Source organism: Schistocerca nitens, chromosome 2 (assembly GCF_023898315.1).
Source record: "Schistocerca nitens isolate TAMUIC-IGC-003100 chromosome 2, iqSchNite1.1, whole genome shotgun sequence".
NCBI lineage: Eukaryota > Metazoa > Arthropoda > Insecta > Orthoptera > Acrididae > Schistocerca > Schistocerca nitens.
The window spans coordinates 546,337,623-546,354,329 of NC_064615.1; the positions used below are offsets into that span (position 1 = coordinate 546,337,623).

A 16,707-nucleotide genomic window follows, 5' to 3' on the forward strand; every position below is an offset into this window, starting at 1 on the left:
GCAGAGGAAATCTATCTGGAAAAAATGGAGGCTATATCTTGAGCAATCAGTTAGAGGTTGCATTCTGCCAGCTAAAAGCTGGGAAAGCCACTGTAGTTGATGATACACCAGTATGAATCGTCAAGGTCGCTGGAGAACAGTGGAGAGCTGGTCCATGTCTTACGTTATACAGGGTGTTCCAAAAAGGTACGGCCAAACTTTGAGGAAACATTCCTCACACACAAATAAAGAAAAGATGTTATGTTGACATGTGTCCGGAAACGCTTAATTTCCATGTTAGAGCTCATTTTAGTTTCGTCCACCTACGCTCAATGGAGCACGTTATCATGATTTCATACGGGATACTCTACCTGTGCTGCTAGAGCATGTGCCTTTACAAGTACGACACAACATGTGGTTCATGCACGCTGGAGCTCCTGCACATTTCAGTCGAAGTGTTCGTTTGCTTATCAACAACAGATTCGGTGACCGATGGATTGGTAGAGGCGGACCAAATCCATGGCCTTCACGCTCTCCTGACCTCAACCCTCTTGACTTTCATTTATGGGGGCATTTGAATGCTCTTGTCTACGCAACCCCGGTACCAAATGTAGAGACTCTTCGTGCTCGTATTGTGGACGGCTGTGATACAATACGCCATTCTCCAGGGCTGCATCAGCGCATCAGGGATTCCATGCGACGGAGGGCGGATGCATGTATCCTCGCTAACGGAGGACATTTTGAACATTTCCTGTAACAAAGTGTTTGAAGTCACGCTGGTACGTTCTGTTGCTGTGTGTTTCCATTCCATGATTAATGTGATTTGAAGAGAAGTAATACAATGAGCTCTAACATGGAAAGTAAGCGTTGCCGGACACATGTCAACATAACATATTTTCTTTATTTGTGTGTGAAGAATGTTTCCTGAAAGTTTGGCCGTACCTTTTTGTAACACTCTGTTATACGAAATAGAGGATCACCCGACAAACATTAAAAAATGTATCACAGTGCCAATAGCAATGAAAGCACTTGCAGACCAATATGAACAATATACAACTTTCAATTTGGTAACACACGCCTCGAAGATACTGACGTAGGGTAGATAGAAGGCAGGATAGATTCAGTGGTCACGCATAATCAATGAAAAAATGTAGGCACACAAAAATAATATTTGGCCTACGTTTGATCTTGAGAAAAGACTAATGAAGGGGCAAGACACAATATTTCTTTCATCGACTTAGAAAAATCATTTGGCAGAATATACTGGCTACAGCCTTTTAAGATGATGATAGAGACTTGCATAAAGTACGAGGATAGAATAGTAATTCAGAGACTGTACAGAGACGAGTTGTCTGTGATAAGGCGTGGAGAATATCAAGAAGAACCCAATGTTAAGCAGGATGTAAGGGTTGAACACTCCCTCCTATCTATTTCAGTGGATTCTTTCAGGCGGCAGTAGATGAAGCTAGGGGGAAACCAGGAGCTGTGGGAGGAATTTAAATTAATGGTAAGAAAATAGACAGGCTGCAATTTACTGTTGTTGTTGTTGTGGTCTTCAGTCCGAAGACTGGTGTGATAAAAATCTTCATGCTACAGTAACCTGCGTAAACCTCTTCCTGTCCTAATAAATAACGCAATTTACATTCATCTGAACCTGCTTCATTCATCTATTCATCACCCTCTACAGTTTAACACCCTCCCCCACACTCTTTGCGCTACAACAAAATTGTGGATCCGCGATGTCTCAAAATGAGTCTTACCAACCCATCCCTTGACCATCTAATCTTCAGTGTTATTTTGCAGCACCACATTTCAAAATCTTCTATTCTCTTTTTATCTGAACTGTTCATCGTCCATGTCTCACATCCATATACGGCTGCAATCGAGACAAATACTTCCCGAAAATACTTCTTACTACTTAAATCTATATTCGATGGTAACAAATTTCTTTTCTTGATAAACGCTTTCATTGTCGTTGACAGTTTACATTTTATATCCTCTCTACTTTTGCCATCGTCAGTTATTCTGCTGCGCCGGCCGGTGTGGCCGTGCGGTACTAGGCGCTTCAGTATGGAACCGCGTGACCGCTACGGTCGCAGGTTCGAATCCTGCCTCGGACATGGATGTGTGTGATGTCCTTAGGTTAGTTAGGTTTAAGTAGTTCTAAGTTCTAGGGGACTGATGACCACAGATGTTAAGTCCTATAGTGCTCAGAGCCATTTGAACCGTTTATTCTGTTGCCCAAATAACAAACTCATCTACTGCATTACTTGTTTCGTTTCCCAGTCTTGTTCCTGAGCATCACGTGATTTAATTCCACTAAATTCCATTATTCTTGCTTTGGTTTTGTTGATGGCCTCCTTTCAAGGCACTGTCCATTCCGTTCGGTTGCTATTCCAAGTCCTCTGCCGTCTCTCACAGAATTAATAGAATTACAAGTCATTGGGAAACTTCAAGGTTTTTATTTCTTCTCGCTGAACTTATTGCCGATGATATGGAAGTGTTAAGTGATGATTCCGAACAATTATAAGGAATGCTGGTCCACATGGAAAACATCCTCAGTTCTCCATACAGTATGAAAATTAATAATGTGGAAACAAAAATCTTACAGTTAGTGGAGAGCATATACTTAACATTGAGCGACTGTACACCCTTGCACACTTTGCTACCTAGGGAGTAAAATTTCATCAGGCGGAAGATTAAGGAAAGATATTGCAAGCAGAATCAACCAGACAAAAGCTGTTTTTAACAAGAGAAGAAGTCTTTTCACATCCAGGAGCATAGATACTCACGGGAAATCTCATGAAGACGTTTGTTGGGACTGTTCTGCTGTACGGAAATGAAGAATGGACAGCCGGGATAGCAGGAAAACATAAAGTACAGTAGCAGCGCTCGGAATGTGGTGCTACAGCAAAGTGCTCAAGATTTCCTGGGTAGAAAAGCTATCAAATGAAGAGGTACTACGGAGTGGAGGAAGAGAAACCTAGTCTCCTGAAGGTAATGAGTTACGGGACTCATGGATCGTCCACGTGCAGAGACATGATAGAATCATTTGAAGCATGATGAAAGGACAGTAGAAGCAGAAAATAAAAGACGCAGTCCGAGACTAGGATTCTGGAGGCAATCAGCTGCACCACCTTTACCGCTCTCAAGAGGAAAGACGAAGGCAGAAAAGACGGAAATGTACGGTAACGTGCTGCTGACCAACCTGATTGTTGAAGAGGTAAGAAAAAGATCCTCAGTTAACTCGTGGATTCCATTTGAAGTCGTGCAAAATTCACTGTCTCATACTAAAGGAGTGAATACCTCGTTTAGGACTCTAGTCCAATCTTTGTCTTTCTGGTTGATTTCTTGCTGCTCGTATCTTCTTCTCGTGAGGAGAGGAAGGGGACAGGATCTTACTCAGTTGCTCTATTCGTCGTTTATAGGTGTTTTACTGTTCTCTTTTCTCGCCCTTCGGTTTCTTATATTCGCATCTTAGTTATTGGATCTCTGAATCACATTCTAGTTCTGTTGCCTTAACCTGTTTTTCTCTGTATCTCGGAAAGTGCTGGAGCCCCGCCAACTCGGAGTGCGTCCTCCGCTGTCTCTCACGCGCTCCCTTCGTCGTCGCTGAGGCTTTTTGCATGTGTTGTGAGTGTGCGCGTTGGCACATCTAACACAGGCAAAGCGATGCTGCTGACAATTCGCGACGCGCCCTAGTTGCTGACTCCAGAAACACCACGCCATTGTTCAGAGCTTCAAAATGGAAGTATATGAAAATGTAGAAGCTCAAAGATCTTCAATTCGACGTTACACGTTGTTACGTGCCAATGAACGAGGAAGACGAATTCCGCCTTTCTTAAAGCAATTTTGATAGAAACTGAATCAAAAATTATTCGGAACTTCTTTTACATCTCTAATCGTCACGAAATACAGCACTTCTGTGAATTGATCTTGGTTTGGTTGTTGCAATTCTCTAATGCTTTGGTGCCTGACCTATGAACACGGAAGCTGTGTCGAGGAAATTTTTTTCCTTTGTCTGCAAACTCTCTGTACTAATGAATTACACTACTGGCCATTAAAATTGCTACACCAAGAAGAAATGCAGATGATAAAGGGGTATTCATTGGACAAATATTTTATAGTAGAAATGACATGTGATAACATTTTCACGCAATTTGGGTGCATAGATCCTGAGAAATCAGTACCCAGAACAACCACCTCTGGCCGCAATAAAGGCCTTGATACGCATGGGCATTGAGTCAAACAGAGTTTGGATGGGGAGTACAGGTACAAGTGCCCATGCAGCTTCAACACGATAGCACAGTTCATCAAGAGTAGTGACTGGCGTATTGTGACGAGACAGTTGCTCTGCCACCATCGAACAGACGTTTTTAGTTGGTGAGACATCTGGAGAATGTCCTGGACAGTGCAGCAGTTGAACATTTCCTGTATCCAGAAAGGCTCGTACAGGACCTGCAACATGCGGTCGTGCATTACCCTTCTGAAATGTAGGATTTCGCAGGAATCGAATGAAGGATAGAGCCACGGGTCGTAACTCATCTGAAATGTAACGTCCACTGCTCAAAGTGCCGTCAACGCGAACACGAGGAGACCGAGAAGTGTAACCTATGGCACCCCATACCATCACGACGGGTGATACGCCAGTATGGGGATGACCAATACATGCTTCCAACGTGCGTTCACCGCAATGTCACCAAACACAGATGCGACTATCATGATGCTGTGAACAGAACCTGGATTCATCCGAAAAAATGACGTTTTGCCATTCGTGCACCCAGGTTCGTCGTTGAGTACACCATCGCAGGCGCTTCTGTCTGTGATGCAGCGTCACGGATAACCGCAGCCATGGTCTCCGAGCTGATAGTCCACGCTGCTGCAAACGTCGTCGAACTGACCGTGCAGATGGTTGTTGTCTTGCAAACGTCCCCATCTCTTGACTCAGGGATCGAGACGTGGCTGCACGACCCGTTACAGCCATGCGGATAAGATGCCTGTCATCTTGACTGCTAGTGTTACGAGGCAGTTGGCATCCAGCACGGCGTTCTGTATTACTCTCCTGAACCCACCGATTCCATATTCTGCTAACAGTCATTGGATCTCGACCAAAGTGAGCAGCAATGTCGCGATACGGTAAACCGCAGTCGCGGTAGGCTACAATCCGACCTTTATTTAAGTTGGAAACTTTGTGGTATGCATTTCTCCTCCTTACACGAGGCATAACAACAACGTTTCACCAGACAACGCCGGTCAACTACTGTTTGTGTATGTGAATTCGGTTGTAAACGTTCCTCATGTTGCCACCGGCTCCAACCTTATGTGAATGCTCTGAAAAGCTAATCATTTGCATATCGCAGCATCTTCTTCCTGTCGGTTAAATTTCGCGTCTGTAGCACGTCATCTTCGTGGTGTAGCAATTTTAATGGCCAGTAGTGTATTATTGTCTTCCAAGCTTTGGAGCTTTCCAGCACACTCTTCAGCAAAACATTAATTCTGAGTTCGCTGTTAGCCATATGGACTTTGTCACACCGTTTTTTACTTTTAGTTGACAGTTCTTGCATCAAAACCACATTGTCTGACTCGACCATCTTGTTGTTTTGTCCAGGCACCGTTAACTGCGCTTCACATATGGTTCACAAGATAGAAAGTACGCTTTGGCATGTGATGTAGCCACAGTGGGTAGCATGTCTCGTGCCTTGTCACTAATACACGAGAAAAGACGGATTATGAATCACCAAATACTTTAAATGGATGAATATACTTCCAATCGTTTATAAAAACCTCTTGAACTGACAAGCAAATATTATTACAGTTCCCTGAGAAACATGTCACATAACAGGGACAAATTTATGCTATCACAGGAAAGTACGCGCACGTCGATGCAATCCTTTGTAGTTGCGGTATAGTTACCGGAACTTTCCCGTAATTACGCAACAACGAACTCTCACTTTCATCAGGTCAGTCTCTTCCACCACCCTTCTCACGATTTTCAGAATCTGTCTTACGGCAGGTCAGAACAGGACGAAGCACAACACACCACCTATCTGTTGCTGCTCAAACTTTTCCTAACATCCCGATGTCCTGAATGGATGGGGAGAAAGCCTTTGTAGAGTGCAGTTATGCAGTGGTTTAATAGTGGGCGAGGTGAGCGCTGAGCAGATATGAAACAGCTTTAGTGACTTACATTCTTCAAGTGAAACATAAAGCGGCAGTGCATCAGTGACAATGGTTTTTATCTCAGCACTGGGGGTCATTGCAGCATTAGAACAGGCTCATAGTACCCCATAATAAAGCTTTTGATATAAAGCGATGTAAGTATAGTCACAATGTATAGGCAATATAAAGGAGCTGTATCACAAGGGATTATGTAAAATTGATTTGCTGTTCCTTTACGAATTGAAAGTATTGAAAAAATTTCAACCAGTACATCCACAACCAGAAGCAGAGAGAGAGAGATAACTACGGATGATCCAAGGTCATTATTTAAATCACAGTACGATGATGAAGTCCCAGACTCCGTGATAGAGCGTAAGGGAACGATGCGGGAGACTCGTACTGCCGTACTAGGCGAGGTCCTAGCGGAGAGGTTTGACATTGCATGCAGATGATACAACAACACCCAGTCATCTCGCGGCAGGGAAAAATCCCTCTCTGCGCCGGGAATCGAACCCGGGACCCCGTGCGCGAAAAGCGAGAACTCTACCGCGAGACCACGAGCAGCGGATAATCACAGAACAGTAACATAAAATATATTCCATAAATTTGGTGCCGCGGAGCGTTTTACCATACCTCGTAGTATGTACAAGACACTATTAAATCTAGGCATTCTTGTGATCACAGCCTGGGCCTGCTGCTGTGCAGCTGTAACGGCGGAGAACTGGGCAACTATCCCTCAGTTCTTTGCTGGGCCGCTCTGACGAGGTTTCAGGTTACACTTGAATGTAAGCCTCTGCTCGTACCTCCCTGTATCGATGTTCATTACTAATAAATGGCTCTGAGCACTACGGGACTTAACTGCTGAGGTCATCAGTTCCCTAGAACTTAGAACTAGTTAAACCTAACTAACGTAAGGACATCACACACATCCATGCCCGAGGCAGGATTCGAACCTGCGACCGTAGCGGTCTCGCGGTTGCAGACTGTAGTGCCTAGAACCGCTCGGCCACTCCGGCCTGCACTTAAAGTAACAAAGTATTTTATCCTACTTCATGGGTTATGATGTATATAGGATGGTCATAAACAGTCTGGAAAGCTTGTAGGGTGTTGTATGGCTGTATGGTACGTTGTGCTGAGAAATAAATATCACGGAAAAGAAAAATCAATAACTAGCACCTTTCCCGAGTTCATTAGCATTGCAGTTAGCCAGTCAGGCCGTATTGTGCGCAAATTCAAACGGCGCATCACATTCAATTCATGCCGGTTGTTTTCATAGCGCAGGTCATTGCGCGCGAAACTGCTCAGCTTCTGTCTCTTATTCAGTCCTTCCTACCATCCACTGACCAACTGTTGTGTCCCTCTCATGTCTGGTGTTAGGAAGAACGCCTTTGGCGACAACATCTCATGCAGGCCCTTTAATTTTCGCGCCGCCTAATTTGCTAACTTCAACTTTTATCAACCCGAGGATGGTGTAACGTATGAAATATTTTTCTTAACAACTATTTGGCAGCACAGCCTATAACACTACCGTCTGCTACTGCTGTACCGTAACCTTAAAACTGGAAACAGGTTGTGAAATAAAACTATTTTGTTAAAGCAATTATGGTATATAGCAACAGAGCAGTGTTACCCTCTGAGAGGAATGTTGTTATGTTGACCGTGTCGTACCTAACGGAGGTGGCTTATCGGAAATGAAAGTCAGAATTACGTAAATATTTGAACAGTAACAAACAAATTTTAGCCTATCTGCACTGTTTAACTGATAAAGAAAACGGTTGCCAGCCTAACTAGGCAAGAGAATGATTAACATTCTCGTTCAAGAAAATAGTTATTAGTAACTTTAATGGATAAACACTACCGATACTTGGCCACACGCGAGTGCAATGAACTCTGACACATACATATGTTTACGTTAAGATTGAAGCTAACAACTGGAGCAGCACAAACTATCTGCAAAATAATAACAGATACCGAAACACACTATTACTTTCAGGGCTTATACAAACTGAATGGTCTTTATAACGTTATTATTACTATTCACTGCAGAATACTTAATTGGATATAGTTTAAGCCACTTTCAGTTAAATACTTTACTATTAAAAATGAAAGTTAAATTGGAATCCACTAACAGGTTGCTTCTCACTATCATTTGAATAAAGAAATTATGGTTTTCATAATTAGTGGTCTTTCCGTTACTTGTTACCGAACATTAACACTAGACAAACTGTGGATCCTGTTATACTGTTAATATGCACTTATAATACACAAGACAGACAAACACTTAGTAAACATGAGTATATAACGATTCATAACTGCAGTTTTCCACTTTTACTACAGTGAGACACAGAATTAACATATATGTAAGATACTGACTCACCTTCTGCGATTTACAACAGGCAGTAATGTGATCATTCACCAAGCAAAACTTTATAAGCCTCAATCTTAAGAACTTTCAATTTCGAAATAGGCATCAGCACATTAATAAGCAGTTTTACCAGGAAAATTATTTTCAGCAAGCTACATTAAATTTAACTTACTTTTTACTATGTTCAAGAGGCATCGATTAGCAAAACACTGGGATTTATTGTTATTTCAGTAGGGACACTCGGTAATCACTTTAGTTCAAACGGAGGGGAACCTGTGAGGTGTTATGATGAGGAGAAAAATCAAGGTAGGTACATAAATTCAGATATAAATCACCTTATATTTGAACACATTAGCACATCCATTAAGCTGATCCTTCACTGTACATCATTATAGTATTACGTTACAGTGATTGCGCAACGTGGTGGCAACTGCATGATGGTAGGTGGATTCGCATACAGAATTACTGGACTCTGGCCCTTCTTGGGGCGATGATGAATACCAAATCCAGAATCGTTTCAGCTATATATCCATCCATCCGAGGCATTGGAAAGTAGCAGAAAGGCCTCTCTCGGAACCAGCACAATATGCATCTTTTACATGGCAGTGCACAGTTTGGTAGCTCGTCCCCGACTCGTAGCTCGTCCCCGACTGACTATCAGTTCCACCTTTTCTACATAGGCCAACCACAATTTGCGCGCGCTACACAGTTCCGTTCCCGAGGTGAACCACTACACCTTTTACATACAAACTCACTAAGAACCCTAAGTGAGGATCAGCAGTTTACATAACGGCAACCAAATATTTTAAACAAAACGGAACATTTGCACATATTAGTATTTCTACAAAAAATTATTCACACCAAATTACAATTATATACAGTAACTTTTGTTCCCTCCAAATGGGACAAAGAATTTAAATAACAGATACACTACTTTGCATAGAATCAAATCATGACATCAAAGTTTTAACAAAGGAAAGAGTATACAATTTTGTGTCATCTTTTCGATCAAACACATTTACAGAAGCACAGCATTGTAACATTAAATGAAACAAAAGCGAAATAAATCAGTACAGCATTAGAGCTATGGTGTTACAAGCCTACCCTGCAAACCATTACAATCGTTTCAGATTGAATCTGACCATCCTACAAAACGAAAAACCTTACCATATATTTCATCGTTTTGCCAGAGTGTTGTACCTGGAAACATGTAGGTCACTGTTCCAAGTCTCGTTCATGACGGTGTGAAGATCCCATTACTAAAGGGCAGTAAGAAACACAAAATTATGGCTTCTTGTAATAGTGTTCGTAGCATAGGAGTTTATAGAAGGGTTTTCTTCTAATTAAAATTTTAGTGGACATAACAACACGAAACATAATAGTCATTCCTGAAGTACCATTGTCACATTGCATCTGTCCAGTAAAAATTGTCCACCATTCCAATCTAAATATTAATTTCAAATTTAAATTAGAAACATATTACATTCAGAATGTTGATGAGTGATAGGAGAGAAAGAGAAGAGGGGAAAAAAGTCGTTTTATTATTGATCTGTGGAGAAGTTTGTTATATTAAGTTGACAAAGAAGTTACAAGACGCCAGTCAGCTTCTTGTGCTGGGCACAAGACTGATGGGGGCTACATGCCGTCTAGGCGTGGAACAATTGGCAGAACAGCACCGAGTCCACAACCCATGTTGCCATGACGAAAAGATAAAAGTCTTATATTAGTTATTTTGCGACATTTCTGGACTGACCGACATGCATGATGTATGTATGACGTTTTTTTGAGGCAACAGGAGTAAAGCTGTGTAGCCTGTATGACTGGCTATTGTTGTTATCTGATATTACTTTTCAAAGACTGTTGGAGAATTAAACATTATACGCACGGTATTTGTAATGTTTCACTCAATAACATATTCAGTCTTTCAATTTAGAATACGAAATGATTGAAAGTGAGAATATTTATTTTCAGTCAGTTTGCACAGGTGCATTATTTAAATTGCTGCGTGAAGCTGAGAGAGTTCTTTGTTCCTTGTTTTGTCATTTGGTCATATTCTTGGGACCTTAACGGAGCCCTCAGCAGCCGAACTCTTTTAACGGCAGTCGAATATCTACTATAGGCCCTCAGTCTTCTTTTAAGTGGTAAATTAATATTTCAAGTCGATTTTAGTTTTAGGCCCTGCTGGTGGTTCTACTACCGCGAGACACGAGCTGCGGACCAACTACTTATCACTACAGAAAGACATTAATTGGAAACGTGGTGCCGAAGCCATAAACACTTGACCATGCAGCAATGGAAGAAATCCACTTCGGTAGATGAATCTTATTTCACAGTGTACACATCTGGCTGAGTATACATCTCAAGAATGAAATACGGCTAGGGTTCAATGAGTATTATGGGCAGACATAACATGGTATTCCGTGAGTCTCGAGGTTACTCTGTAAGGTCGCATTGCTGGCAAGCATTATGCGACCATTTTGACTGATCAGGTCCCTCCTGTGGTACGATGTTTGTTCCCCAGTGGTGATGTTATGTTCCAATACGACAACATCCTTTTCCACACAGCTCGCATCTTGGTTTTGTGAGCAGGAGGATGAGTTGTGGCAACCTCCCTAGCCACCATGTCACCAGACCTCAATATAATGGAATTTCTGTGATCTACTTTGCAGAGCAGGGTGCGAGATCACTATCCACCTGCATCGTCGCTATCTGAGCTTGTCACTATTTTGCAGGAAGAATGGTACATGATTCCCTTGAAAACCGTACAGGTCCTGTATTTATCCATTCCGAGAGGACTAGGAGCTATTTTGAATGCCAGCGGTTTTCCTGCTTATACACTCCTGGAAATTGAAATAAGAACACCGTGAATTCATTGTCCCAGGAAGGGGAAACTTTATTGACACATTCCTGGGGTCAGATACATCACATGATCACACTGACAGAACCAGAGGCACATAGACACAGGCAACAGAGCATGCACAATGTCGGCACTAGTACAGTGTATATCCACCTTTCGCAGCAATGCAGGCTGCTATTCTCCCATGGAGACGATCGTAGAGATGCTGAATGTAGTCCTGTGGAACGGCTTGCCATGCCATTTCCACCTGGCGCCTCACTTGGACCAGCGTTCGTGCTGGACGTGCAGACCGCGTGAGACGACGCTTCATACAGTCCCAAACATGCTCAATGGGGGACAGATCCGGAGATCTTGCTGGCCAGGGTAGTTGACTTACACCTTCTAGAGCACGTTGGGTGGCACGGGATACATGCGGACGTGCATTGTCCTGTTGGAACAGCAAGTTCCCTTGCCGGTCTAGGAATGGTAGAACGATGGGTTCTATGACGGTTTGGATGTACCGTGCACTATTCAGTGTCCCCTCGACAATCACCAGTGGTGTACGGCCAGTGTAGGAGATCGCTCCCCACACCATGATGCCGGGTGTTGGCCCTGTGTGCCTCGGTCGTATGCAGTCCTGATTGTGGCGCTCACCTGCACGGCGCCAAACACGCATACGACCATCATTGGCACCAAGGCAGAAGCGACTCTCATCGCTGAAGACGACACGTCTCCATTCGTCCCTCCATTCACGCCTGTCGCGACACCACTGGAGGCGGGCTGCACGATGTTGGGGCGTGAGCGGAAGACGGCCTAACGGTGTGCGGGACCGTAGCCCAGCTTCATGCAGACGGTTGCGAATGGTCCTCGCCGATACCCCAGGAGCAACAGTGTCCCTAATTTGCTGAGAAGTGGCGGTGCGGTCCCCTACGGCACTGCGTAGGATCCTACGGTCTTGGCGTGCATCCGTGCGTCGCTGCGGTCCGGTCCCAGGTCGACGGGCACGTGCACCTTCCGCCGGCCACTGGCGACAACATCGATGTACTGTGGAGACCTCACGCCCCACGTGTTGAGCAATTCGGCGGTACGTACACCCGGCCTCCCGCATGCCCACTATACGCCCTCGCTCAAAGTCCGTCAACTGCACATACGGTTCACGTCCACGCTGTCGCGGCATGCTACCAGTGTTAAAGACTGCGATGGAGCTCCGTATGCCACGGCAAACTGGCTGACACTGACGGCGGCGGTGCACAAATGCTGCGCAGCTAGCGCCATTCGACGGCCAACACCGCGGTCCCTGGTGTGTCCGCTGTGCCGTGCGTGTGATCATTGCTTGTACAGCCCTCTCGCAGTGTCCGGAGCAAGTATGGTGGGTCTGACACACCGGTGTCAATGTGTTCTTTTTTCCATTTCCAGGAGTGTATTTAGGCATGGTAACAAGTTGTGTTCTGGTATTTCCGTAATTCCGCCCCCCCCCCCCGCCTTGTATGCGTTTATTTATTAATTATTATATTTTCCTAAGTAACCACACAACACGAATGAAACAATTTTTAAAGAAGGCACTAAGGTATCTGAAATTATTTTTGCTGTGTGGGAGCATCTGGTGTGCAGCAATGGTATTGTAGGGATTGAGGGAACTGACACACCTACCAATACGAACAGAAATGCATTGACAATAATGGTTTTTTTCTTACATTAATACAATTAGGTATTAAACGGAGTTTTTTCTGTGTATTTGATGTCTTTATGTAAATCAGTGTAAAGCAGGTAAACCGTGGTAGTAATAAGTGTGCGAGAGTGTAATTACCACAAAGGCTGACAGAATTAGCTTCAGAAGGAAAAGGAACTTTCTTTACTTGGCTTTCATCTGTGTTTGTGAATTATCGACACGTTGTGTCTTACCTTGCATCGATATATGTAATTTTTTCTTTATCTTCGGGTTTCCCCTGTTCTTGATAAGTTTCGTATTTGTAATGGAAGATAACATAGCCCACTGGCTTACATTATTGGACATGCTACTTGTTAAGTGCAATTATACAGGTGATATTATATTTACTAATGAAAGCGGGTAAACGGATGTGATAATATAGCAAATATGTTTCATCAAAAATGGGTCGAAAAACGATTGATTTTCTAAGTAAGAAGCTACCATTGATTTCAGACTCAAATGTTGTCCTAGTTAGTTCAAATGTATAACTGTAACCTCTATGACCAGATCACCACCTAATTGTGCTCAAATTTCACTATTGGTCTTCCTTAGCAAGCACTACTTCACAACGTTACGTGTTACAATTTGTGTGAATGAGCGGTGTCTGTTCTTTCGGACACAGCACATTGAATCCGCAGCTGTGATACTTCTATTGTAAATTGAGAGTGGAGTGGGAAGACACAAAAGGAAAGAGAAAACAGTTGTTGTCAGCTGCATTTGGACTATATATGGAATCAGCGATACCGCGTGAAAATGTGTACTGGAGCAGGACTCTAAACCTGGACCTCCCGCTTACCGCTTACTGGGCAGTTGCGTTAACGAGTGCGCCATCCGGACGCAGCGTTTATTATGACTGCGCAAACTATCTCGCCACGCCTCCGAGCCGATCCACATTCACACCTAGCGCCACCGATGTGCAGTACCCGTACGGACACCACTCTTTCATAAAACTGATTCGCCTCAATGAGCAATGAATCCACAAGTTTCAGTGTGGACGCACAATTACGGCCGACCTCCTGAATCTCATGACGCGAGTCTCATAGTGAGCGTGGAGGACATGGACGGAAACCGTGGATACCTGGCGCTAGATGGGAATGTGGGCTGGCCAGGAGGTGTACCGACATAGTCCATCCAAGTGCCATAATCACTGTGTCCGGATGGGGCAGTGATTAACGAAAGTGCATAATATGCTGCAAATCCCACGCTCGACTTCCGGTCTAACTCATATTTTTGCTCAACACTGCTCATTCTGCATAAATTTCCGACGCAGGTGACATCGATAGTTCCTTCCCTTTCCTTTCCTTTCTTCTCCATCCACCTTAGATTTACATGATATTTTACTGCTACTCTTGACAGTCAAAGGAGATGTTCCACGTGGCCTCTCGCCTTTGAGTGCAACACTGCATTTGTGTCTATAGTAAGTCACCAGTTGATTCCAGCACCCACGGATCATCTCGTAGATCTTGACATGCCTGTACAGTTCGTTGCGCCTCAAACGTTATCAGTGGCATTCCCGTACACCTCGCTTTTGAAGCAACCTCATTAAAATCCCAAGGACACTAGTCAGATGATATTGGAGGCCAAGCCGGCCGCTGTGGCCGAGCTGTTCTAGGCGCTTCTGTCCGGAACCGCGCTCCTTCTGCGGTCGTAGGCTCGAATCCTGCCTCGGGAATGGATGTGTGTGATGTCCTTAGGTTAGTTAGGTTTAAGCAGTTCTAAGTCTAGGGAACTGATGACCTCAGATGTTAAGTCCCATAGTGCTTAGAGCAATTTGAACCAGTTTTTTGTAGGCCAAAGCCCACTCCCTGCTGTAGGTACCACTGCACTATATTGGTGCGTCAGGTGTCATGTTGCATCCAGTTACATCAGCAGCAAAGTGTGCTACATCGTACATCTACTGCATTCTCCAAAAATAGGCCATGAATGAGAGCCGAACCCAGTTAGGTGAGGGCTCACTCGAAAAGTTCAATTTCAAATATACTTGTAATCTCTAGCAAATCGTTGCATGCTGAGGTCAGCGGCGGGTAGTTACCTCGCTTGCACGACAGTCTCACAACCGATATGTTATGACTAGATCATCCTGCTTCTACTATGGTGTATTTTAATCAGTTTAAATTTGAACCATTAATTATGAAAAAGCTTGTACAACATTATACGTAACTGTGTACAAATTGGCAGCACTTGGACGTCGTTCCCTACCCTGTTGCAGAATTTCCCCTGGTGCCTCTGTTCCGCTGCTTCTTCAAGGTGAGAAACGTGTGTCCAGCCCGCGGCAAACTCCGCCAGCTGAGGCCAAACGAGGACGACGACGACCTGTCTTACTCACCGCATCTGGAGGAAAACAACCTTCGGTCCACCGCGCAGGGCTACCAGACCAGCTCGGAACAGAGCGGAGAGGTTTTCGATTGAAAGCCTGCGGCCTGCAGAAAGATCTCTTTTTGTCATAAATAACATAAGTGAAGTTAACATTAATATGCAAGTACACTCATCCGATAGGTGATAAGGAGCTGTTCAGTAACATAGAAAGAATTTCTGATCAAACGAAGAAGAATCAAGATAAATTAAAGGTCATATGTAGCTTTTAATTTTACGCTTACAGGAAAATTGTTTAGGATAGTAAATACATTCGATCTCGTAATTTTTGTGAGTGTGTGATTAAATTTTCTTTACTGACAATTAGTGGCTGGCCGGAGTGGCCGAGCTGTTCTAGGCGCCACAGTCTGGAACAGCGCGACCGCTACGGTCGCAGGTTCGAATCCTGGCTCGGGCATGAATGTGTGTGATGTCCTTAGGTTAGTTAGGTTTAAGTGGTTCTAAGTTCTAGGAGACTGATGACCTCAGCAGTTAAGTCCCATAGTGCTCAGAGCAATTTGAACCATTTGGCAATTAGTGATCCATTTTACAGCAGAAAACGTTGTAATTTTAAAGCTCCGTTGTCTCCACTATTTGGTGCAGCCCGTTAACAATGTGTTTTACGAAACAGTCTTAATGAAATGTGCATCAAGTGAAATAACACCCTTTGTAATAATTTGAGCATCGATGTCTATCTTAAAACAATCTCTGCCATTCGTAGACACGTTCAGTGTCAAAGTTAACTTAGCAGCTGAAATTTAAGAAAAAATGGTTCAAATGGCTCTGAGCACTATGGGACTCAACTGCTGAGGTCATTAGTCCCCTAGAACTTAGAACTAGTTAAACCTAACTAACCTAAGGACATCACAAACATCCATGCCCGAGGCAGGATTCGAACCTGCGACCGTAGCGGTCCTGCGGTTCCAGACTGCAGCGCCTTTAACCGCACGGCCACTTCGGCCGGCGAAATTTAAGAGGTGGAATAAATTACACATGAGGCTCTATTGAAGGGAAGTAATTGAGACCTTAGAAGTATCTGAGAGTAAGTTAAGTATAATGTATTTAGGTGATACAGATCAACACAAATCGTCTTGTTAGATTAAACATACTCTCAAATGGCATGTGTTCCACTGTACGTCAGAGCTCTTAATATATCTGCTCAATGGATGAAGGTCCGCAATCAAATACATGGCACGTGTTACTTAGAGAAAAATGTGGACAGTACATCATCCTGATAAACTTTTTAAACTACTGCAAATACATGAGAAAGCTAATACTGAACAGTCAAAGAGCACTGAAAGGGAAAAG

General features: G+C 43.7%; 1 protein-coding gene across 1 annotated transcript in view; it reads left to right on the forward strand.

Annotated features, from left to right (window-relative positions):
- LOC126234487 (uncharacterized) overlaps positions 1-16,065 on the forward strand; it is a 37,689-nt gene extending 21,624 nt beyond the window's left edge. Inside the window, exon 3 of the mRNA XM_049943182.1 lies at positions 15,257-16,065. Coding sequence (XP_049799139.1) covers positions 15,257-15,456 — 200 coding nt within the window. The 3' untranslated portion in view covers positions 15,457-16,065. The remainder of the gene's footprint in view (positions 1-15,256) is intronic.
- Positions 16,066-16,707: the final 642 nt, after the last annotated feature.